Source organism: Gastrolobium bilobum, unplaced genomic scaffold, assembly GCF_033153095.1.
Source record: "Gastrolobium bilobum isolate Gb01-03AN ecotype WA unplaced genomic scaffold, APGP_CSIRO_Gbil_v1 utg8088, whole genome shotgun sequence".
NCBI lineage: Eukaryota > Viridiplantae > Streptophyta > Magnoliopsida > Fabales > Fabaceae > Gastrolobium > Gastrolobium bilobum.
Genome location: NW_026898843.1, coordinates 447,606 through 471,684, shown reverse-complemented (window position 1 = coordinate 471,684; position 24,079 = coordinate 447,606). Strand labels below are relative to the sequence as shown.

At 34.1% G+C, this 24,079-nt stretch overlaps 3 protein-coding genes across 5 annotated transcripts; 1 reads left to right on the top strand and 2 right to left on the bottom strand.

Moving 5' to 3' along the window:
• Positions 1–1,233: 1,233 nt before the first annotated feature.
• On the bottom strand, positions 1,234–3,343 carry LOC133284648 (large ribosomal subunit protein eL24-like). The gene is made up of 5 exons (XM_061481715.1): positions 3,219–3,343; positions 2,613–2,688; positions 2,383–2,484; positions 1,989–2,137; positions 1,234–1,595 (listed from the first exon to the last, which is right to left on the bottom strand). The coding sequence occupies exons 1-5, from the start codon at positions 3,227–3,229 to the stop codon at positions 1,439–1,441; spliced, it is 495 nt and encodes a 164-aa protein (XP_061337699.1). The 5' UTR covers positions 3,230–3,343; the 3' UTR covers positions 1,234–1,438.
• Positions 3,344–8,800: 5,457 nt separating this feature from the next.
• On the top strand, positions 8,801–17,654 carry LOC133284639 (uncharacterized). Of its 3 annotated transcripts, none has more exons than XM_061481704.1 (5): positions 8,801–9,135; positions 9,453–10,010; positions 10,140–10,415; positions 16,731–16,778; positions 16,866–17,654. In XM_061481704.1, the coding sequence occupies exons 1-5, from the start codon at positions 8,944–8,946 to the stop codon at positions 17,292–17,294; spliced, it is 1,503 nt and encodes a 500-aa protein (XP_061337688.1). In that variant the 5' UTR covers positions 8,801–8,943; the 3' UTR covers positions 17,295–17,654. The 3 variants fall into 3 exon arrangements, with proteins under 3 accessions (XP_061337688.1, XP_061337689.1, XP_061337687.1); XM_061481705.1 differs by having other exon boundaries at positions 9,453–10,040; positions 10,179–10,415; XM_061481703.1 differs by having other exon boundaries at positions 9,453–10,415.
• Positions 17,655–20,460: 2,806 nt separating this feature from the next.
• LOC133284651 (sulfite exporter TauE/SafE family protein 4-like) lies at positions 20,461–23,399 on the bottom strand. Its single transcript, XM_061481717.1, has 12 exons — positions 23,135–23,399; positions 22,876–23,035; positions 22,481–22,684; positions 22,340–22,401; positions 22,174–22,222; positions 21,930–21,985; positions 21,755–21,841; positions 21,631–21,681; positions 21,290–21,529; positions 21,097–21,190; positions 20,863–21,003; positions 20,461–20,762 (listed from the first exon to the last, which is right to left on the bottom strand). Exons 1-12 carry the CDS (start codon positions 23,285–23,287, stop codon positions 20,680–20,682), a joined length of 1,380 nt encoding a protein of 459 aa, XP_061337701.1. The 5' UTR covers positions 23,288–23,399; the 3' UTR covers positions 20,461–20,679.
• Positions 23,400–24,079: the final 680 nt, after the last annotated feature.

The window sequence follows — 24,079 nt, the reverse complement described above, 5'->3', positions numbered from 1 at the left end:
AAAAAAATTATATACAAAAACAGTAAAATACCACGACACCAAGAAGTTTTGCATCGCCCTTTAAGGTCTCTTGTATGCGAGAATAAAACTAGTGCCAAAATAAAATGACTAGTAACAAAAAAAAAATGTTATACTTACAACTTATTTTCGTTTACAACCTCTTACAACAATATCTTAACTGTTAATTTTCGTCAATCAACGATTATTATTTTCGCAAATCAAACTCATTAATTAATTTATAATTCACAATAAATAATAATCATTAATTGGTGAAAATCAACGGTTAAAATATGATTGTAAACAAAAAAAAATAAGTTATAACTTATAAGTATAATCTTCCTCGGAAGCAAATGAATTATAATTCTTGTAGGTAAAGATGACAAATCGGGAAACATTATTGCACAATGCCTATAGTCTCTAATATATGATAAGTCTTAGAGGCAGTAAGATTATTATTTTGTGATAACAATGTCATGGGTTTGTATATCTATTTGTAAAAAAAAATAAAAAATTTACAACAATAAGGTGGCATACAATCAATCCTTATAAGCATCATGCAACATATTAAAGAGAAAGACGTGAAAGTTTATATTAACATTATCATTATCTGCCCTAAAGTTATGGAAAGTTTAATGTCAGGCTCCAGAAAAATTTATGTATCCCTACATTTCCATCAGAACTTCGTGTATTCATCTAAGCCCTGACATAATTGTAGCTGCCGGTTTGGTCTATACATGCATTAAGGTAGATTGCTTTCATTTCCGGTTTCACACATCATATCAGAAACAATTTTATTTTATATTAAAATAATGATTTAAATGTTCGATTACTTTTGGTTATCTAATATGGCACATCCTAATATAATTGAACGGATCCAGTTGAATTGGATTATCTCTATGATGAAGGTGATTCTGTGTCGGTGACACTCCTCAGTGATAACTTATGAATTACAACAAAACAAACTTAATGGGTTACTCCTCCCATAATTAGATTTGAAATCCCAAATCCGCAAATTAACAACAAACGGTGCATGGCTGCATCCTCCATATACATAAGCCAGCGGATGGCATGTTCAAATGGGATTTGGGGGAACAGGGATTCCAACTCAATGAAGTTTAGAGTTCAACACCATGAGTTATCACAACATACGCACACTTACTAATGACCTTAGTTTGATGGCTTAGACATGAAGAAATTAAGAAACTAAATATGGTACAAACAAAACAATAACAATAGCAAGAATCATAGAAGAGAATTTGTGCCAACTTAAAATTAACTCTGCCGACAAAATCCATTCAATAACTAGATACTCTAAGCTCCAAACACAAGTTTCGATAGAACAGTAAAATAAAATATTAATAAAGCAAATAAAATATCATTAGAAAAGTTTCAAAACAACTCTATTTAAGTGCTAGCCCAAAAAGGAGAAACTAGAGATTCAGCGCTTCCCGCCGCCACCACCAAGCTTAGGACCTTTGGGTGCAGCAGCTTTGGGAAGATTGCCTTTGCCTTGTGATTTTTGTACCTTAGCCTGAACTTCTGCCTTCTTAGCCTTCTTCTCATCCTTTGTTTTCTTGACCCTTTCTTTAATTTCACTGCAAAAAATAACGACTTCAGATGGTGAGATATGGTAGCCATACTCGTAGAAAACCAAGTGCTGATTAAAATGGAGACTATGAAAAGTAGAAGATCTGTTGGGAATGGAACGGGGGACCCCAAAACCCTTTGTAAAGAATATCTCCAACAATGGGCCAAGCGACAAACTACAATAAGTGGTCCGACACCACATATCAACCCAAAACCTTAAAGCTATAGGTCTATGAGTCTTTTGCACTTATATGGTCCTCACTTGGTTCATGTTTAACTGATGTGGGACTTCATTATTACTACTAACACTTGAATTCTAACAAGATGTTATATTGTTAATGACAAAACCATAGAATAAGTAATAAAGAACTTTCAAAATAGAAGTAAAAACAAGAACACACCGAAGAGCAGCTTCCCTGGCAGCATCTCGAACCTCTGGCTTTTCAGTTCTTCTTTTCTGAATAACTTCCAAAGTAGCACCTACAATGGACCTAGAGTAAGGCCTTTTGGTAGCACGACGCCTCTTCTTCACAGCTTCTTGGGCAATGTCCTATGCAACAAGTCGGAACATATAAAATAACCAGTATGAAGGCAATCAAAACAGAGACAGACACAGGCATTGTGACTTCAAGCCACATTAACCTGTTTAAATGTGTGATAACCTGGCATAAGGTAAAATCAGAAGGACACACACCTTATGATCAAGTTCATTTGATGATCATTCTGATTTCACTAGCTAAGTATAAGATATTTATAATTTTTGTCAAATACAAATAACTTCAAGTAAGTATTCACCTTCTTGTGTTGCTTCCTATACATGGCAGTCCATGTGAGCTTCGATGGCTTCAATCGGTTGTGGAAGTAACGTTTGCATTTTGAGTTGGAAAACAGGAAGACCTGATCAATCAACAAACAGAAACCCTCACACAAGTAACCAATTATGAAAACACAGCAAACATCACATTCAGATCCCAGTAAAGCAAATATCATGCTGTAAAATTCAATGAGAGCCACATTGATGTCACCTGAGAATCACCACGAACAAATCTGATACCTTTCCCAGGGTATATTTTTGCCCCACTGAAACGGCAAAGTTCGGTCCTAACATGCCAAAATGAAATACCAGTGAGCAGGCTCATTGAGTCTAGATATTATAATTTGAAAATATAATTACTCATTTAATTCTTCACAATACAATGCTTAAACAAAAACTGCTTAATTTTTCCGGTTTTATAATATAGTCCAATAATGTCAAATTTCTAATAAATTACAATGACAATAATCCAAAACAGAAAACATTACCCCATTAAAGAAAACTAAAATTGGGTTATTCTAGCAGCAGTTAACATAAAAACGATCCAATCCAAACTCAAACAGATTCTAAAACCAAATTCATCAGTCAAAAAATGACAACGACACAGTCATCCACAAACAGAACGAAAAAACGACACGCCGCATGTTCGCATCCAAAGAAACTCATCACCAATACACATGTTAAAAAAACTCAAAGCGCTTGGTTGGTTGGAACATAAAGCATACATAAAATCACATTCGTAAAAAAGCATGAAAATAAAAATAAAATAGGAGATTTTCGAACAAAAGCACAGATCCTGATTTTGGAGAAAACGTACTTGAGAACCATGGTTACTGCTGCTGCTGTTGTTCCCCGATCTTCTTTTTGGTAGAAACCCTAAAAACCCAAACTTTGCTGAGACAACTATCTACACCTTAATCTCCATAAATAGCGTTATTAGAAAACCACGAAAGTGCCATCTTAGCTCGGCCCTTATCCATATGGGTTTTATCAAAACAGGTCCAATTTTACACTTTCTGGGCTTTAGTGTATAGAAGAGAGTGGTTTTTTGCTGGATAATTTGGGCTTCCGAATAGTCCCACAATAAGTACGTGAAGGAAAAGTTTGTGATTTCATCGGTTAAAGTTTTCATAATCCATTTTTTTTTAGTTTTCTCAATCAGTTTATCTTTGGGATTAATCGGGTTTGAGTACTATTAGACCCTATAAAGGAGGTGATTCTTCCAAAACTATTTTTTTTCATTCCCCAAACTCGAATACAAGACTATTGGTTAAGGAACACTAATGATATTTGGTACAAAACACTCTTGTAAAACCCGGCTCGACCCGGAATCCGGTGAACTGGTCATCAGACCTGTTTGGGTCAAGCATTGGACCGGTCATGCATCGACCCGGTCAAAATCTGGACAAAATTGGCCAAGCCCAGTGACTCGGTCGGGTCATGTATTTAAAAAAAAAAACCAAAATTGTTTCATCTCATAAAAAAAAATGTAAAACTCATTTTAAAAACTTTTTCTAATTTTATTTGCTAATATACTCTTCTACAATGATCTCCTAGTTTCGAATATTGAAGCAATTTGTGGAATAATAAATTATAGAACGTGACATATGTCATTTTAATGTAGTTGAATTTGAAAAATATGAGTTCAATGTCATTGAGATGTATGTTTATGGAGATTTTAAGTTGCAATTTAAATTGACATAGTAATAAAATGCATTTTTATTTATTTATGCTTCATATTTTTTTAGCTTATTTAGTGAACTTTGTTTAATTCATTTTAGATATGAAGAATATAATTGAATTTATATGTTATAGTTATATATATTTTTATATATCTATATATATCCGGGTCAACTGGTCCGACCAGTGACCCACCGATCCGACCAGTGACCCAATGACCCAGTACACCGACCGGGTCGATACCCGGGTCGGGCTTAACAACATTGGTACAAAGTCAATTTTCAACTCACGCATCTTTAGAAATAAATTATTTTAAAAAATGTTTATTTTTTCAAACAATTATCTGATTTTTATTTTTTTATTTTTTTTTATCAAAACCGGTTTGATTCAATTGTAGCATGGTTGGACTCATAATTAGGCGGTTATCTTAACATTAGGTTTTTTCACCCTTTTGTCCCTCATTAATTATTTAATAACAATTTTACCCCTTATTGCAAACTATCTACCAATCTGTCCCTCTTTAATCGATTAAATTGAATATTTAATCGATTAAATGGTCAAACGAAGAATTAATCGATTAAATATTCAACTTAATCGATTAAATCTTCCTCTTTATCAGAAGAACAACCTTATGCATGGGAGATTTAGTCGATTAAATAGGGAGATTTAATCGACTAAATCTTCAAGTCAACGATTTTTGCCTATTTTGACCATTTAATCGATTAAATTTTTGGCTTAATCGATTAAAGAGGGGCAGATTGATAGATAGTTCTGAATATGGAGAAAAATGGTTATTAAATAATTAATGAGGAGCAAAAGGGTGAAATAGCCTCATTTTCCACATTCTCAAAACTTTTTTGACTTAAAATTCTCTTGAACTTTAAAATAAGTTAATCCAAATATATTATTAAGTCTGAACATCATAATTACAAAATTAGAATTATTAGGTATTAATTATGAAATTTATGTTATCTGCTTATTCTGTTTTCGAATTTTATAACAAATTATAGAACTTATTGAGATATAATTTTTTAACAAGAATATACTTTTAGTAACTGGTTAATATGTACATAAACATTCGATTTAACTAAAAAAATACAAAAAATAGCTTGCATTATATTTATATAGATATAGATATATTTATTTATTTATTTGGTAATCACATTATATATATTTTAATTTAAGTTAAAAGGACACGCAGATGCAATTGATCACCAAATATTTTGGAAAATAACATTTTTTCAAATTTTTTAGTTAAAAGTTTTTAAACTTTAAAATAAACCAATTCAAACATATTATTAAATAGTATTAATAAAAAGGTTTTGAAATCGATTATTACTAAAAATTTACATTATTTATAAGTATTCAAAATTAGAAATATGTTCTGCTATTAAAATAATTGAACTTTTTTTTATCAAAGGTAAATAAATAAAAAATTTGAGATATTTTAAAAAGAAAAGTATACAACAAGTTATTAAAAAACTCAATAATGTAATACTAAAAAAAAACCATGAAATTTAAAAAAAAAAGCTGTGAAAATTATTTTAAAAATAGGATAAGATATTATACCTACCCTTATTATATCTACTTTACTTATCATATGCTTAATCGACTTTCTCTCTTTGTCTCTCCTCTCATGGTTAATTGAAATTGTAATATAATATCTTATTCCTTAAAAAATAAGAACAAACATAAATTTAATGAACAATAATAATATTTAACTTTGATGTCTTTATAATGATTTATTATCACATGTAATGATTGAAAACTTCTTCAATACTTCTTACTAAATTTTAAAAGAGATATTAAAAGGGGCTATATTTTCTCGGCAACAGAAGACATGAGTTCTTCCTGCACAACGATAGAGAACCATGTAAACAGTTTTTTCTTTTTCTTTTATTAAATAATGGGATCCACTTTAAAAAAATGTATCTATTGCATGAGAGATCAATTTACCTATTGCTGAAGAAAAAAGATGTATCTATTGCATGAGAGATCAATTTATCTGTTGCTGAAGAATATGATTTCCATATTAAAATGTGGCAAATTTAATTGGTAATAAGTATAACTTTTCTTATTATTTAGAAGTTAAAATATTTATAAAGGTTTATTAATAATCATGGAAGCGGTTATACTTATTATCATTTTAGGTTTACTATTATTATTATTATTATTTTAGTTAGTGTTATCAATTTACCTGGTGCCAGGGAATTATGGGAGCATTGAGTTCCTTCTAATAACTGTAGTGACTTTTTCTCCATGGATCTTCACCTATGGATTCAGACAAATCTAGGATTAAAAGGTCCGTTTCAAACTGATCGAACTTGGCCTTTGTATTTTGGGGTGATAGCTTGGTGTTTGTGGGGAGAAAGAAATAAGGCGATCTTTGATCAAACTAGCATCTCAAAGTATGGTCTCATTAGGCGCATTACCTACACTTGTGGTAATATTCAATTGGCTAATGAAACCCTTATTAAGATTGGTCATCAGGAGCTTAGAAGAGAGGAACATCTTATTCACTGGAATTTTCCCTCTGAGGGTTATGTTAAACTTAATGTGGATGGTTTCAGCATGGACAATGGGCAAATGACTGCATGTGGTGGAGTCATAAGGGATGCTGCTGGGAACTGGTTAACTGGTTTTACAAAATTCCTTGGGAGTGGTACTTCTATTTTCGCTACTGGTTTTACAAAATTCCTTGGGAGTGGTACTTCTACTTCAGCGAAAATTTGGAGGGTTTTTGACAGGTATGAATCTGGCTTGGCATAAGGGATTTAGGAGAGTCTTTGTGGAGGGTGACTCGAAGGTGGCTTTGGAATTTATAAGAAAAGGGTGTGACGTAAGTCATCATCTTTCTGCTTTAATCATCCGAGCTCGTAGCATGCTTCAAAGAGACTGGATTATTCAGCTTAGTCATACTTATAGAGAAGACAATTTTGTTGCTGATTGGCTTGCTACTCATGCACCTCATCAGGATGGACAACTAATTGTGCTGGATGTCCCTCCAACGACTTGTTTGGAATTGCTTCGTAATGATTTGAGGGGAGTTAGTCTCCCAAGATTGTGCCCAATATAGGGCTTTTTCTTATGTTGCTTTAGTTTTCATTGTATCAAAAAAAAAGGACTAATTTAAAATTAGCGGTTGTTACTTTTTTTTTTATCGTTGATTTTAAATTGATTCAACGGTAACTAGGGTGAAAGTGGACTGGGCTGGGCCGAGCTTTGCCTCTAAAAGTCCAAGTCTATGTCAAAATTTTTAATTTAGCCTGGCCCGAGCTTAGTACGAGTCTAACTGTTAGCCTGACTTGGTCCGTTTATAAAAAAAATAAATAGTCTGGCTTGGCCCGTTAGTATGTAAATTTTTAACTTTCAAGCAGAACCATGAATCAACTTCACAAAATACTCAAATTTTGTTGCTAAAACAAAAATCACAATTTCAACGTCCAAACAGAACCATGAATCACAACAAAACTCGTCACAATCTACGTTTAAGTCACCTTCAAAAGCAAAATGCTCAAACTAAATAACATATATTTCATCAGATCCAACAAATAAATCTATATTATGTAAATTAAAATAACTACATGAATCCAACAAATACATCATGATGCTAGTAGCCAAAAACTTCTTTTCATCTTCTCCCCTCTACAAATACAATTCCAAGATTACATAAGTTGGCAAACAATTTATAAATGTAAAAAACAAAAAACAAGAATAAAGAATAGAAAAAAAAGATTAAGAAACAATAACTCTTTTAATAGATTCATATAGACAATCTCATATGCTGAGATGTTGGTTCCTCTTACATAAAAAATAAAGTCAAATGTTATCAAAAAAAAAAAAAAAAATAAAGTCAAATTTCTATTAAAATGTAATTGAATATAATTAAATTATAAAATAATTTCAATTAATTAAATTTATACCTTTTGTTTTGTTTAAGTCATACCTATAGCCAATCTCCGCCGTATATTCTTGGATGATATCTTCAGCCAAGCTAAAACGATAGGCATCAGTAACTCTTTCTCCAACACTAAATGTTGATTCTGATGGTATTATATATATTGGTACAGATTTTATGTCACTCTCAAAGACAGTATTGGTGAGAGAACGAACCTAAATCCTTCAACCACCTACTTAGCTCACATGCATTAACTGAACTATCACCATTTGATACTATTATGAATAATATAATTTTATTTACTTTAAAATAAATAATATGATATAGGCTGACCTGTAGGTTTAAAGACCTAATATGTAAAAAAAAAACTTATCACCTACTTTTTAAATAGGCTTTTTTTAAAGCCCGGGCCTGATCTATTTGACTATAAGTAATAGGTCAAGTTCGACCTAATATAGATTAGACCGTAGGTTCTTGTAGGTCGACTTGGTCCACTTTCACCTCTAACGATAAGAAAAGAGATAATAAGAACGATAAACCTAAAGTAATAATAGATATAACTTTTTCCACAATTATTATACCTACTCTACGGGGAATGAAAAAAATATTCTAATATCTTACTCCTTTATAATAGTACAAAATTATATATAAAGTAAACATTTTACATTTAAGAAAATTGATTATGCATAACTTAAATTGGAGAATGGTAGGACAGGATGAAAATTGAAATAGTGGGATGAGATGGAAAAAGGGAGAGAGTCAATGAGTGTAAGATATGGATGAACATCACACCTCACTCAATTAAATTAACCGGGAAAGCAAAGGAAAACCCACACATTTTCTCATATTTTTCCTTCTTTTTTCTTTCTTTTTTCTTTCCCTTACACTTCTCAACTATCAAAAACACAAGGTGGTGTTTTTGTTTGTGTATTGTTGTTGTTGTGATCGTGAGGGGATCGGTGAAATGGGGGACAAGCACGAAGACGACAGCAGCGATTTCACGTCCGAGGACGAAGGCACCGAGGATTACCGACGTGGCGGTTACCACGCCGTTCGAATCGGCGACACCTTCAACGGTGGTCGCTACATCGTTCAGAGCAAGCTCGGTTGGGGCCATTTCTCCACTGTCTGGCTCGCTTGGGACACCCAACATTCTGTATGTACATCTCTCTCTCTCAAAATCTTCACTTTATAAAAATTCATAGCTTTGAAAGAAGCACTTTTAGATGGGGGCTTCAAAGCTATGATTTTTAAGTTACATGGTAGTTTAATTAATTTGTAATCTAGAAAGAATACTAGGGATTATTGGCATTTAGCAACCATTTAAAGACTAAAAATAAATTGGGAGTAATTTTTGATTTTTTGATTTTTGTTTTAAGCCCTAGGCTCCATTGGTTTACTTGCTTTTTTGATATCATTAGTGTGTGTGACTATGCTTTGTGTGTGTGTGTGTGTGTATGTGGAGATCTGCAGAGATATGTGGCTTTGAAAGTTCAAAAGAGTGCTCAGCATTACACTGAGGCAGCTATGGATGAGATAACGATTTTGCAACAGATTGCAGAGGGAGACCCGGATGATAAAAAATGTGTGGTGAAGCTTTTGGACCATTTCAAGCATTCTGGTCCAAATGGACAGCATGTTTGCATGGTATTTGAATACCTTGGGGATAATCTTTTAACTCTTATTAAGTATTCTGATTATCGCGGAATGCCTATCAACATGGTTAAAGAGATATGCTTTCATGTTCTGGTTGGATTGGATTACTTGCATAAGCAGCTTTCTATCATACATACTGACTTGAAACCCGAAAACATCCTCCTCTTGTCGGTGATAGATCCATCTAAGGATCCTAGAAAGTCCGGTGCTTCTCTTATTCTTCCTAATACTAAAGATAAGACGGTACTGGAGTCAGGGGCTGCGAAAGACACGAAAGCATCGAATGGAGATTTGATTACGAATCATAAAAAAAAGATTAAAAGAAAAGCGAAGCAGGCAGCTAGTGGATGCTTTGAGAAGGAAGCTTCTGAAGGAGTTAAAGGTTATCCTGAAACCTCTGGTGCTGTGGAATCTTCTCCAAATGCAAGTTCTGCAAGAGAACAAGCTTCTAGTTCCGCGGGCACTAGTAGGTTATCAGATGCTGATGGAACAAAGTTAAAAGAGCAGGGTAACAAAAGAGGAAGCCGCTCAATGAGACAGAAGCTGCTGGCATCAATTGATCTCAAGTGCAAGTTAGTTGACTTTGGAAATGCTTGCTGGACTTATAAGCAGTTTACAAATGATATCCAAACAAGACAATATCGGTGCCCAGAGGTGATCCTTGGATCAAAATATTCCATATCTGCAGATCTTTGGTCCTTTGCTTGCATTTGTTTTGAGCTTGCAACTGGAGATGTGTTATTTGATCCTCACAGTGGTGATAACTTTGACAGGGATGAGGTATGTATATTTTGTTTACATATTTATATGTTCTATCTGATCATTCTAACTCCATGTAGTGAAAATTTTAGGTTTTGTGGTCCTTGAATTTGCTACAAGAAGGTTGAAATTTAATGAAATCTATAAACTATAACATTTTTCAATAATGTATGTGAGATTGTCATCCTTAGCTGTTATTGGAATCATCCCACGCTTTTTGTTAGCTTTTGAGGTATCTTCCCACTCCCCTCCCCCCTCTAAACTCTGTGAGAAACATGGGAACAAACTTTGGGTACTTCAAAACTACAGAGTATAAGATAAAAGATATGCACTAGTATTATAATATAAGGTACATTTGATGGAAGCTGAAATTGGATCTATAAAAGTCTGGATTGATTGTTATTTAGAGTTTAAGCTGGATAAAAAGTGAAGATACCCTAGTATCTGCATCAGCTTGTTCAGCATGAAATGGTCTGCTGGAATTGTGTCAAATTATACTAATAGATGAATTTCATGGCTGCTTTATTTTTAAAATTGGTTCACTTTGTTGAATGGAACATCCCATGTGTCAATTCATGATGTTAGTTTTTCACTTTTTCTGGTGTATATGGTGCTAGCTGTTGAGGAGGTGATGGGTATGAGTCCTGGCCTCATATAATAGCTATTGGCATTATTGATCGTGGAGAACTCTCATTTAAGTATAAACTGACTATGTCAAGTGCTACATATAAATGACCAATGATGGAAATTTGTAAATAATCAATTCAACCCAAAAGCTTAAGCTGTTGGGTGAGAGACTTTTTAATGGTTTATACTATTCTCTAAAACGCCCCTTCACACGAAAGTCCATTGGGCTTGAATGGTGGATAATGCATAGGCACACCTACCTGTGCTAAGAAACTCCACAAGACTTGATTAATTATTAATTAAATAGGGGCGGTGAGGATTGAATCCGTGACACTGAGGCTTTGGTACCATGTTAAGAATCAATTCAACCTAAAAGTTGAAGTTGTTGGGTGAGAGATTTTTTAATGGTTTATACTATTCTCTAACAAGAGTTCTCTTTCAATTTATAGAGTAAAAAAGTGCTTGGAATTTTGTTTTTGTTGTCACAAAGAATTTTAAAAAAGAAGAGTAATATAAAAGAGGATAAGCAGTCTTCTACAACATAGATAAATGAGGAAAGAAACAAATTTCACTACAGCAAAGTTATCCAGTCTTGCTGAATATCCATAATAGAAAGTAAAAGCATATTTATAAAGACCCTGGGCAGAACATTGAAAAGAAGTTAAATCTAAGTTCTGGCATAAAGGTACTTAGGCTCTGAAAATTATTTTGGTATTCCACTGAACCCAATATACTGGATGAGGAAGAACTTGTTTTTCTCCCTAAAAATGCTGCCTAAGTTGATTACATTTATGCGGAATCATGAAATATAATCAAATGCCATTTTTCAGAGATTCTTAGTAGTGCCGAAATTGTAGTTCTTTGTAAGAAGCATTCACTGATGCAATTTTAGTAAATTTGATTGTTAGTTTAGTTAGGTTTGTGTTTTGGTGTAGGCCATGGCAAAAATTGGGTTTTGATATATATCATCAATTAACACCAATTAGCTGTTATATGTAACTTCAGCGAGTCTAGGCATTTGTATAATCATGACCCTCGTTTATTGTATGCCTGCCACCAAAATAACTATGTTTCAGAATGGTTGTAGTCTACACTTTTATCTGAGTTAAAATATCCAATTTTAAGTATGTTTTTTGTGCCTTGCTTTTATCCTCCTTGTTCCTTGTAACACTTCTTTACTTCTACTAATACTCTTTTCTTATTATACACAGTGCACCTAATACTGATTCATCTGAGATATAAAAATTGAATTTGTAAACCCGGAATTGTTATTGTTATTGATTTACAAACAGAACTGTTATAACTCACTGCTTTTAAGCTTTATCTTCTATGTAATATGCTCAAGCCTATTCGCTTGAGTTTTCCTGTGTTGGAACTGATGCTTTACTAGAAGTGACAGTTTCTGAGAGGAGTGATCAAGCTTGAAACAGCTGATGAGAATGCTTTGAAACCATTGAATTTTTGTGATCAACAATGAGGTGATATGCAGTGTTTTTAACAAGGCTGTAACAAGCCAAAACTGCGAGGACCAGACATGGGACTATGGGAGAATATTCAATCTCAATTCGAGTGCATTAAGGATCTTTTCCAAGTATTTTCTTTTTGCATGATCTTCGGACCTTTTTATGATGAGAACCTACCTGAATTTTGTCTGTCAGATGACCATGTTATAGCTAATGATACAAATGGAGAATTAATTTTGTTGTTGGAAACATGGGAAAAACCCTATTTCTTAAGGTTTTAAGCAAGACATAAAAAGACCCTATTTATGAGGTGTTAGTTTAGTTATGGGTAGAAGATGGAATGTAATCAAGGTGAGAAGCTTGTAAGTTAAATTAAGGTGTTAGTTTAGTTATGTGAGAAGCATGTAAGGGTAAACACTTTGCATCAATTACAGTCTTACAGTAAGATTTTTCCATAGAAATAGGGTGATAGAATGGTGATTGGTGAAATGCATGTGAATTTGTGTGATCTGAAGATATCATGGTATCCGATTCCTTTGTTGATAGTAGTCATAGTACTATTATGAGTTCTATAAAAAGAGAGAGGATAGTACTACTATTTTGGGCTTTAAGAAATTACATTTTCATGAACTGAATTCGTGACGGATGTTTAGCGACACGAAATGAATAGAAGATGTGTGTTAGAGACTATAGAGATATAATATAAAATTATTAATTGGCATTCACTTAACAACTTTAGTTGTTGAGTTGAATTGGTTGCTTTATCATGGTATTAGAGCCTCCATGACCATAGGTCATGGGTTCGATCTTCATTGCCATCCACTTTCTAGTGAAATTAAGTCAGCACAAGGTAGAACAAAAAAAAGGGGCCTATGCAATTTCCATGCTTCAAGCCCAAAGGTTTTTTGCGTGAGGAGTTATGTTTTAGAGAGAGATAATATAAAATTATTGAAGGCTCATCACTTAACAACTTGAGTTTTTAGGTGAGATGGTTGTTTTACAATGTGTGATGAAGTATAGGGGATAATCTCAATTCAAGGTGAGATGGTGTAGAAGGATCTAACATAGACTAGACATATAACAGAAAGCAATTGAACATGTCAATTGAGAGAATATTCAGCTGGATGAATTAAAAAATAAAAGCGAGATGGAGAATTATCTTGGTAGAAGTAACAAGGATGATATACTAGCAAGAAACTGAGTATAGCAATTTAATTTAACACTTAGCGGCAATGAAGAATTAATGCATAATATTTCATATAATTTGTTAAGCATTCTGTGGCTGTACGCCTGTACCTTAGTATCCTGGGTTGAATTGATGTTGCTTAAAGTTACATTCTCTTCAGCTGTGTTACCTTGTAATTCCTGCTATTTTCTTCTCTATGTTCCCCAAAAAAAAAGAAAGATGTTCTTTATTGAGAAGTTACTTTGGAAATCCAAATTCCAGAGCTCCCTCTAAAGTGGAGTCATTCAATTGGAAAGCAGCACACAATATAGTACTAAAACTTATAATAATTTCTTTCAGGTTCTGGACCTATGGCCCGTTTGGATGGGCTTATAAAAAAATGACTTTTTATGCCTTGCTTATTTTAAAAATGGCTTTTACAAAAGCTAAATCTATTTAGATTTTGAACAAAATATTTGGTTTTTGAAAAAAAATAAAATTGGCTTTTGATTTTTTGCTTTTTTTAGAAGCTAAAATTTTTAGCTTCAAAAAAAGCAGGTTTTGGGCTTTTTTGTGACTTATGGTTTTTTTTAAAGAAGACATCCAAACGGACTTTGTAGTAGAAGTTGCTTTTTTCACCCCAAAGAAAGCAGCTTTTGGCTAAAAAAAGCCCATCCAAACGGGAACAAGGTTTTTCTCTTGAATCTTGATAGAGCAGTGTTGTTCAAATTAAGAGAAAACTGCTGATTTGTTACGCAGATTACGCTGCGCAGCAGCCAATTACATATGGAGTAGGGTTTTTGGTGTGTTGGTGAATCTTGGCTTGGGTTTGCTTGGATAGTTTGGAGCAGTTTCTGATTAAGTTTAAAAGTTTGGCAGAAGCAAGGATGATAAAGTTTTATGGCTGTGTTTTATATGCTGTTATCAGGTGTCTTCGGCTGGAATGGAATGATGGGATAGGATAGGAGAAGTCACCATTAGAGTAAAAGGCATGTTTGTTAATTCACATGTTCTCAAAGTGGAAAATGATAGGCCCCTTCTAGTTTCACAAGATACCAAAACAATGAGGAGGTGATCAGAAGCAAGTTGAGGCAAAGTTTCCTGGACAAGATGCAGTAACGTGTCCTCCCAAGTTCTTGGGAACAGTGTAGCCAGAATTTCACCATTCACAATTTGATTCCCAAGTCACCCTTTGAGGGAGTCAAAATGGTGGGCGATACTCCTTTATGCACCGGAATCATGAACCTATAATTTCTGGTCAAATTGCAGAATGATCCGGGTCAGATTTGTGATCCAAATGGAAAAATGGGTTGATTTCTCCCGTTCTTTGCATTAAGGGAGGGAAAGGGCCAACAGAGCCTGCTAATTTATATTTTAGAATAACCAACTGACTCCCTAATTGAAACCCTAACTTTATTATCTTCCTTCTTTAGTTTAATGGGAAATGGTTGTGATATCCTACCTCTAGAATTGAAGTCATCTATCCATATCTTGAATCTTGATTTATTTTAGATCTTAGGGAGCGTTTGGTTGAGGAGAAATTTTATGAATAATAGAGAAAAGTGATATATAGGGAAATGGTTGGAAAGTGAGATAGGTAGAAAAATGTAAAAAAAAGTTGTTTGGTTGGAAAAAATTTTACCAGGAAAATTAGGTAACTTTTATGAAATCTATGTTTGGTTGTAGGTAAAATATAGATGGGAAAATTAGGTAACTTTACGAAAATAACCCTGTTTGTAAATATTTTGTTCGGTGGCCGCGCCTGCCACTTTACAATGCTGTCAAATATCCACTTAAGAGAGGGTATCCAAGTCTTTTAGTCAAAAGCCTATCTCCAAAGATTGGTTGCTTTTCACAAATACCACATGCTCAAAGGACAAATTTCGCCGGCTATGTCCATGATAAAAGGTAGGCAACTTGGTTTGGTAGATAAGTTATTTAGGTGGGTAAGTGAAGAAGATGACTCAACCAAACATCGTTACTACATATTCCCACTTCCCATTTATCCATCTATCTCAAAACTTTCCCCCAACCAAACACCCCCTTAGAGTTTTAACTTCTTGGTACATAATGAGTTGTTTGGTTTTGAATGTCAATATTTGTCAATTTTTTAAATGATTAAATTTATGATGTATGTTATCAAAAAAAAAAAAAAAAAATTATGATGTATAAGATACTTTTTTTACTATGATAACATTTAGTCATGAATCTTATAATCCGCAAGTTGGAAAATTAACCTTACAATTTGGGATTTGACAATCATGCTTGGGAGCAAAATCGGTCCAAACTAGGAATTATTGTGCTCTTTTTAGTTGATGACGTGAACTAGACTTCAGATAAAGTTAAATTTATAAGATCGCATTCCTATATAAAAGCATCAAGGCCCCTCTTATAGGTTAAGTAACCTGATTACCTCTTAATTTTTCATGATGAAATCTCAAAGCGTTGAAATCACCCCATGCACACTAGCAAGAAGCGTGAAAGCAATGCACAAAACCCAGCTCCTTCCAAAGGAGAGAGCTTAGCCTAGGTTTTGTGGGGTTCCCCTTCCTATAGTCAGACTCAAACTGAGACATTGAGACAGTCAACCTTTGTAGCTATGCCTGCACAAAAGTCATACAAAAAACTCAGCTCCTTCCAAGGAATAGAGCTTAGCCTAGGCCTTGTGGTTGTGGCAACATGATCTGAAGTAAAACACCAACGTCGCTTTCCTACAATGTCAAGTTCAAGCAGACTGAACTTTATTCCATTGAATTTTAGCCTTCCTAATGATTATTAACTGCAAAAATTCTATCAAACCAGAAAAAGATTTTTGTGCAAATCAGTTACTTCAGGTAGATTGTGTTCCTTCAAGGAATTGTGTGCTGTGTACAGATGTAACGTATTAAATGCGTATTTGCTTATGCATTCCAATTTCAACATAATAACTTGCTTTGCTGGGTAGTGGCCATGTTGATTCTTTTTGTTAATGCTAGTTTTATCTTCAGTACTGGCATTTTGAAATAAATTTTACTTGCATCGGGGCTTTGGTCTTGATGTTGAAGTCTGATGTTAGCATGTTCTGTGTTTAATTTATCTCAGGACCATTTAGCATTAATGATGGAACTTCTTGGAATGATGCCACGTAAGGTAATAATATTTTTCTAACCCTTTCTTAGGTTAATAATATGTTCATTAGTTCATGGTTAACTTGAGACCGTGGATTATAATTCTCAGATTGCACTAGGGGGCCGATATTCCCGTGATTTCTTCAATAGATATGGTGATTTGAGGCACATCCGACGGTTGCGATTCTGGCCCTTGAATAAAGTCCTCATGGAGAAGTATGATTTCAGTGAGAAAGATGCAAATGACATGACTGACTTTTTGGTTCCTATCCTTGACTTTGTTCCTGAGAAACGGCCTACGGCTGGTCAGTGCCTTCTTCATCCATGGATCGATGCAGGTCCACGCCTTTTGGAGCCATCTGTGCCTTCTTCTACTCACAACCCTGCTGCTGAAACTGGTATTTCGGACCAGAAGAAAAGGGACAAAGATGATAGGGAGGCCATGGAGGCAGGAATGGGAAATATTGCTATCAATTCAGATTCTAAACCACTCATATATTCTCCATCTAAGAAGGCCTTCCAAGGCAGCCACAAGTAGTTCATCTATCTAGAGATCTTTCCTGTGTGACTGTTTTCATGTTCTGAGAGTGCCATTGCAGCGTTTCTCTCATTCAATGATGTCCGTTGGGAATTGTTCTTGGGATTGGAACTACTAGATCGGATGGAGTTGCACTTGTTCGATGCTAGGTACCGGCTAATCCCTTCAAGTCTTTGGCATAGCATCAACATCTTAAGCAAGGATATTCCGTGAGCTCTCACTATTAAGAATACCATTATGATATGGCCCGTGCCTTCTTTCTCATGCTTATGATAAGTTCAGGGTGATGGTTTTCGTTCCATGTTACCATTGACTTGTTTGTGAACAGTGTTCATTATCATGTCCTCTTCTGCTGAATGATATTTATCATATGAAAACATTCTAGACATTCTTCATTTTTTCATCTCTGGGTTCTCTGTTTGGTTTCTAGTCTAGTACTAATCCTATTAGTAAACAAACAATTTCGTTATAACCAGGGGTTGGTTTGTTTCTTATTAATTTGTTTTTTGGGTAATAAAAACTAAAAAGTTAAGGGAGAGTGAAAATAGTCTCGTACCAATGACAGGGTTTGTCGGAACAGTGACCATTTTGTCACGTTTGGACAAAAGAATTACCAGACTGTCACGCCAACAGTAAATTTTGTCAAAATGCCACGCGGCATAATTCGCTACACAGTGTAGCGAAATATGCCATGTCAGAACCAAAAATGCCACATGTCAAATTTTTGAGAAATTCGCTACCCTATGTAGCGAATTTCTCAAAATTTGACATGTGACATTTTTGGTTCTGTGCATTCTGACGTGGCATATTTCGCTACACTGTGTAGCGAATTACTTGCATGCATAATTTGCTACACTGTGTAGCGAATTATGCCGCGTGGCATTTTGGCAAAATTTACTGTTGGCATGGCAGTCTGGTAATTTTTTTGTCCAAACGTGGCACTTTGGTCACTGTCCCGAGTTTGTCATAGAATCTAGTAATGAAGGACTCATACCATGAATGAAATTGAAATCATTTTTATTGATGCTGTTTGATTATATCAAAGTCAATTATCATTGGTTGATGTTTTAATTGATTTTTTTCTGCAGAATATAGTATAATCTTGCCTTGGAATAAGATAACCATTTTCTTTTCCTAAGCTTTTTATGGGAAGAAAAAAAAAGTTGATGCCAATTACAGGCTGAATAATATGCCAAGTATGATAAAAAAAAAAGGGTTCACAATGTCCATATTTAATATTGGTTGCTAATATCAAATGATGGTAGCTCAGTTGGTGCATGAGAGTTGAACATGTAGGGGTGAGAACATATGTTCGATTCTCTCCAATATCATCTTTGAGAAGGGCTTAAAATTTTAATCCTGGACCTGTTTTGAATTTCGGATTAGTCTATAAAGAACCTATGTGATTATTGAGTGATAATCACAATATATATATGAGAAAAATATTTCTCAAGTAGCTTGAGATAAGTTTATCTCCGGCTATCCTAAAATTACATCGTTTTATTTATTTATTTTCTTATATTAATTGATTCATCTTTGAATGGTTATGATTTTCTTTTTCTCTCTCTTCCTTTATCACCGTTGATCCATCTTTGTACGGTTATGATTTAGTAGCCGGAGATAAAATTATCTCAAGCAGCTTAAGAAACGATAAACCCTATGTATATATATTGGTTGCTAATAAACTCTATGGCCTAAGCTTATGATGTGTAATTTTTTTTTTTTTTTCACTTAACATATCACTTCAATATTGATGGCTTGTAAATTTCCTTTTTTTTTTTCCCGTACTAGGGATTTTGGATTTTGAGAGCAGGAGAAATACTTCTCATTTTATATTTGCTTACGTAGTCAAGAATCATCCATTTCCCAAACCTATCCTCTAAAAACAACTGAATAATAACTAAGCTATTAATTAGCGTGTGGCTCATGGTTATACTTGAAACTGGGTGTCATCTTCTATTTTATTTTATTTTCTTTGTTTTGTGTAAATTGGTTTTCTTGATTAATTAGCGTATTTCATTATCAATCTATGGTTAAAATCAACTAAGCTATTCCCCAATTGGCCAAAAGCCACCCCCAACATTAAAGTATTCCTCAGGGAACAATAGGAACATTATTTAAATAACTAAATGATGGAGGCTCAGGGTTGGAAGTGGCTCTTATCAGTTACGTATAGGAAATTGGTTGAATCAGAAGCAATTCTATTGAATAACCTTTTCACAAGTGGCAGTTTAATTATAAAAAATATTTTATAAATATGTCACTATATCTTGTTGTTTCTTACTAAAAAGATAAACTATGTTATTCGGTGTTTCACTTATTATTTATGTTCTTTTTGTTTGAAAATAAAACAAGGTGTTGGTGCTCTGAAAGATAGGGTGAAAGGATAACGGTGCACTCCACACAACACACAACAAGATTTCAACCTCATATTCATAATGTACCATAACGTCCACAGGCAAAAAAAATTAATATAATGTATTTTAAATAAATAATTACGCATTTAAATTCTCCAAAAAGGGCGTGGCATTGTGTAATAATTGTGCAATAAATTTGTATTTTTTCACGCCCTTTTTGGAGAATTTAAATGCGTAATTATTTATTTAAATACATTATATTAATTACTTTTGCCAATGTCCACATAGATAATCACCAAATTAAAATTTCGATTCATTCATTTTTTTTTAATTATCTCCCAATAATTTCATAGATTTTTTATAGACTAATATGGAATTTGGAATAAGTCTAAAATTAAAATTTTAAATGATGTACTGAAAATTGATCAAATATATACTCTCAATCACATTTGCTCAATTTCCTGCATGCCAACTAAGCTAGTATGATTTAGTGTTCATTGAATTTGTTGATAGAAGCCAAGCCAAACAGTCGTGTACGGCCAAACAAGCCATGTCCAGGATTAGGACAAGGATATTTATTTTTATTCTTCACTTTTTGGCAGAAGTCCATAATAATGGAGTCTCTTTCTCGCTATCATATCCAACAGATCTTAACAACATATTCTTAACAAAACAGGAAAATTAAATGGGAAAGGACAGTTTTTTTTTTTTTTTTAAGCAAACCATTTCTTCATTTCTTAGTTAATTTCCAAGGTCTATTAAGTCTTAAAGAAGCATATTGAATAAATTTGATTTTTTGAACATCCAAATATATATAAAGTCATGTGATATTATTTCCATTAACTTTTTTCTTTTTCTTTTTCTAAACAAAAGTATGCAACTCAAATCATCCTCAACAAGATCTTAATGTTGGTCAACTAGGCATTGACCAACATTTGTGGATGTTGTCGTCCTACCCTTATTTTACAACTTTTTTTCACACTGACTCTAGATTTTCCCTTTATTTTCTATGTCCATGGCATTCTAAATCATTGACTGGTACAAAAGCCTAAGAATCCCATGAACTCATGGTTGCTTATCATTTGAATGCTCTTCTCAATGCCAATGACTCCTGAAGTAAAAAAATAAAATAAAAATGTTACAATTAGACACTTCAATGTGAAATGTGTATTACATCAATACAAAAAGCAATAGAGATTGGTTTCCATTACCCATAGTGAGAGCACTTGCAAAAATGACACCTGAGAGGATGAACACAATGATTGATGCCCTCCCAAGAAATGCAATTAATCTTCTTACAAAGAACTGTCCCCAAAAGCCAGCCAAAACAGAAACAATGATGAGGTATAAAGCTGCAAGGAAATAAAAATCAATAGGCTAGAGTCATATTCACATAATCACATCAAATGATCAAAGCTTTGAAGAGTTGATGAAAAATAAATTACCATAAGGAATGGGGAACCTCTTGAGAAGGTAGAATTCAACCACAGACAAAGATGATGAAAACATCATCACAAATGTTGCTGTTGCACTAGCAACCTACAATTCAAATGATCAACATCCTTGGATGTCAAGTTACTATAATTTAGCACCAAATTTAACAGTGTCATTACAATTTAAAGGGCTTATATACTGTACCTGTGGGATGACACCAATCTCTAGGAGAAGAGGGCCTAAAACAAACCCTCCTCCAGAACCAAGTAGACCTCCAACAATTCCCCCAACTAGGCCACAGAGTGCACAAAATGCAATGTGCATAGCATTCCATTCTATTGAAGCCTCACAGATGTATGCATGGTTCCCCGTGGTCATTCTCTTCCTGTGCTCCTTATATAACTTCACTGCTTCATAGCCAAACACCAAAAGTGCAATTGGAAACTGTAAAAGAAAGAGGAAAGGTTCATGCCAATTAGTCTAGTCCCACTGCAAAATAAGTTCAGTAACAATTTGAGGTTATGTGATTGCTCTTATCATCATACCTGCAAGCCATAAAGCACCCAATACCATGCACCACAAGCCTCTACATAATTCTGTAGAACAACAACAAATGTTATATTTAAAACAATGACAAAATTGAATATGAATGTGAAGGGAAACACTTGCCTTTATGATTTGAAGTAGTAGGAAAGAAACCCACACAACCATCAGCACCAGAATCCTTTTCCATCTAAGGTTAAGACAGAGAATTTGCTGAATGGGTTTCATGTGAGAAAAAGGTCAGTTCCTCACAAATAGAGCAAAATGAAAAATTTGTCAACTGTAAGAGAAATTTACATACAAAAGTTGACTTCTCTTCTTTAGGGATCAACGGCTCGTATTTTGTGTCGATTAGAACTGCATATTTCAGGAAATACAGATATTGACACTCCATACACAGCCAAAGAAGCAATCATATGCGTGTATATATATGAAAAGAAATCGTTCCTATTTCCAAAGCAATAAAGCATGACACTTTTGTACTATTTATTTATTCTTTATGCAAAGATAACAATAGTGGAAATTGTATTTGTTAATTGTCTCACGTTGGTCACGGGAATTAACCATAGTCGCTCGTTGCTTGGCCATATCTTTCTGCAAATAGCAAACAAAACAAAAGTTAGAAAGAAAAAGCTAATGAGTTACTTTTCCCAAAAACTTATCTTGATAGCTTATAAGAATATTGAAGGTCCCAAGTCATGAAATTTTTACCTTGATATCAGTCTCAACCCTCCACATCTCAATTCCCTTGAAGAAAGACCTTGAGGAAGTCCCTATACAAAAACAAAACAGTGTTCTATGGCTTAAGAATTGATTCATTCAAACAACACTGGTTTAAATGATGACACAGACCTATGAAGAGAATGATGATGAGGATGGTGATAAGCCAGTAGGGGAAAACAACACTGAGAGAGACACCAACAGTGATTCCAAGCATAAGCATAGGCTGGAACAGAAGCGCCAGATCATAGTCTAATATAGGCACATCCTCTTTCGTTGGATGAGGCACTCTTAGATTATACCAAACTGATGATGCTGATGCCCCCATTATCATACCTGGATCAATTCAACAACACCAAACTTTTTCACAACACAAAATAGAAAACACCAACCACAACCCACTAGACAAAAATTATTAACTAACTAGAAAAGAAGCATTAAAAAACAAAAACACACACAAGGGGTCAAATCAAGAAACACCATGTCCATGAAACTAGTATAAGAAGAAATTGTGACAAAAGTATTACATTTAGAAAGAGCAGCAGCAGATTTTGTATCAAACCCAACAAGCAGATTAAGCATGGGAACGAAAATGCCACCCCCTCCAACCCCACCAACAGTTCCACAAGCTGATCCTAAAAAACCAATCACTGTAGCCAACGCAAGATTCCAACTTGGCTTCAATTCCTGCACATACGCACACACAACACACCATGCATTAATCTTATGTGCACAACCAACACACCCCCATGCTACATAACCTGAAAATAATGAAGAATTACATACGGGCCAAACTTTAAGAGTTGCAGAACCATAAAGTGTAGAGGTTGAAAGAGAGGCTTTGATGTCATCATGGACATGGTTGGTGAGAAACAGCGCAGACAGAACAGCAAAAGAGAAACCAGATACGAGATAAACAATGAACCATCTCGTGGACATTGTTATGGTGAGGAAAAACCAACAAGAGTATTAACAAACAAATGTTTATGTTTATGTTTATGTTATGTGTCCTTAAGAGTTGTGGTTATGTAACTTTCTCTGTACCACAAAGACAAAGAAGCAACAGAGCATAGAACAAAGAACTGATGGGGATATATAATGCGCAGTGGAAGAAGTGCAGAGAGAGGACATTATCACGTGTGTGTACGTAACTGCTACCTCTTATAAAATCACGTGGCACCATGTCACTGGATGAGGATGAGAGTGTTCTCAGAAGAGTCAGAACACAGAATGAATATCTTATGTCACGTGAAACATTTCAGCCATACATAAATTAAGAGATTTGTCTCGAGTGTATGAGTAACTTGAGATTTTGTGTTAGATAAGACGATTTATTCCCCCTTGAAGAATATCCTTACTATGTTTGTGGCTTTCATTGATTTTATTTTGCAGGCTTTTTTTCCTATTCTATTAAGATTTTCGTATGGTCCAGAATATTATACTGTGAGGTATCAATGTCTCATTGAATCATCAATTAATATGAAAGGTCGATGATTTATGAAGTTTTCCATTTTTTAATTCTCTGGATGGGAAGAATATCAACCAAATTAAGTAAGCTACGATATTTACCAAAAAAAAGAAAAAGTAAGCTACGATAGCCATGATTCTTAAAATGTAAATTTTTTTAACATGGCGATATCACATTAAATTTTTTTTACTTTTTTCTCTTGATTAATATTTGGATAGAGTTTTTAAAAAAGTTAAGTACAAAGTTGTAAAGTGATAAAGTCG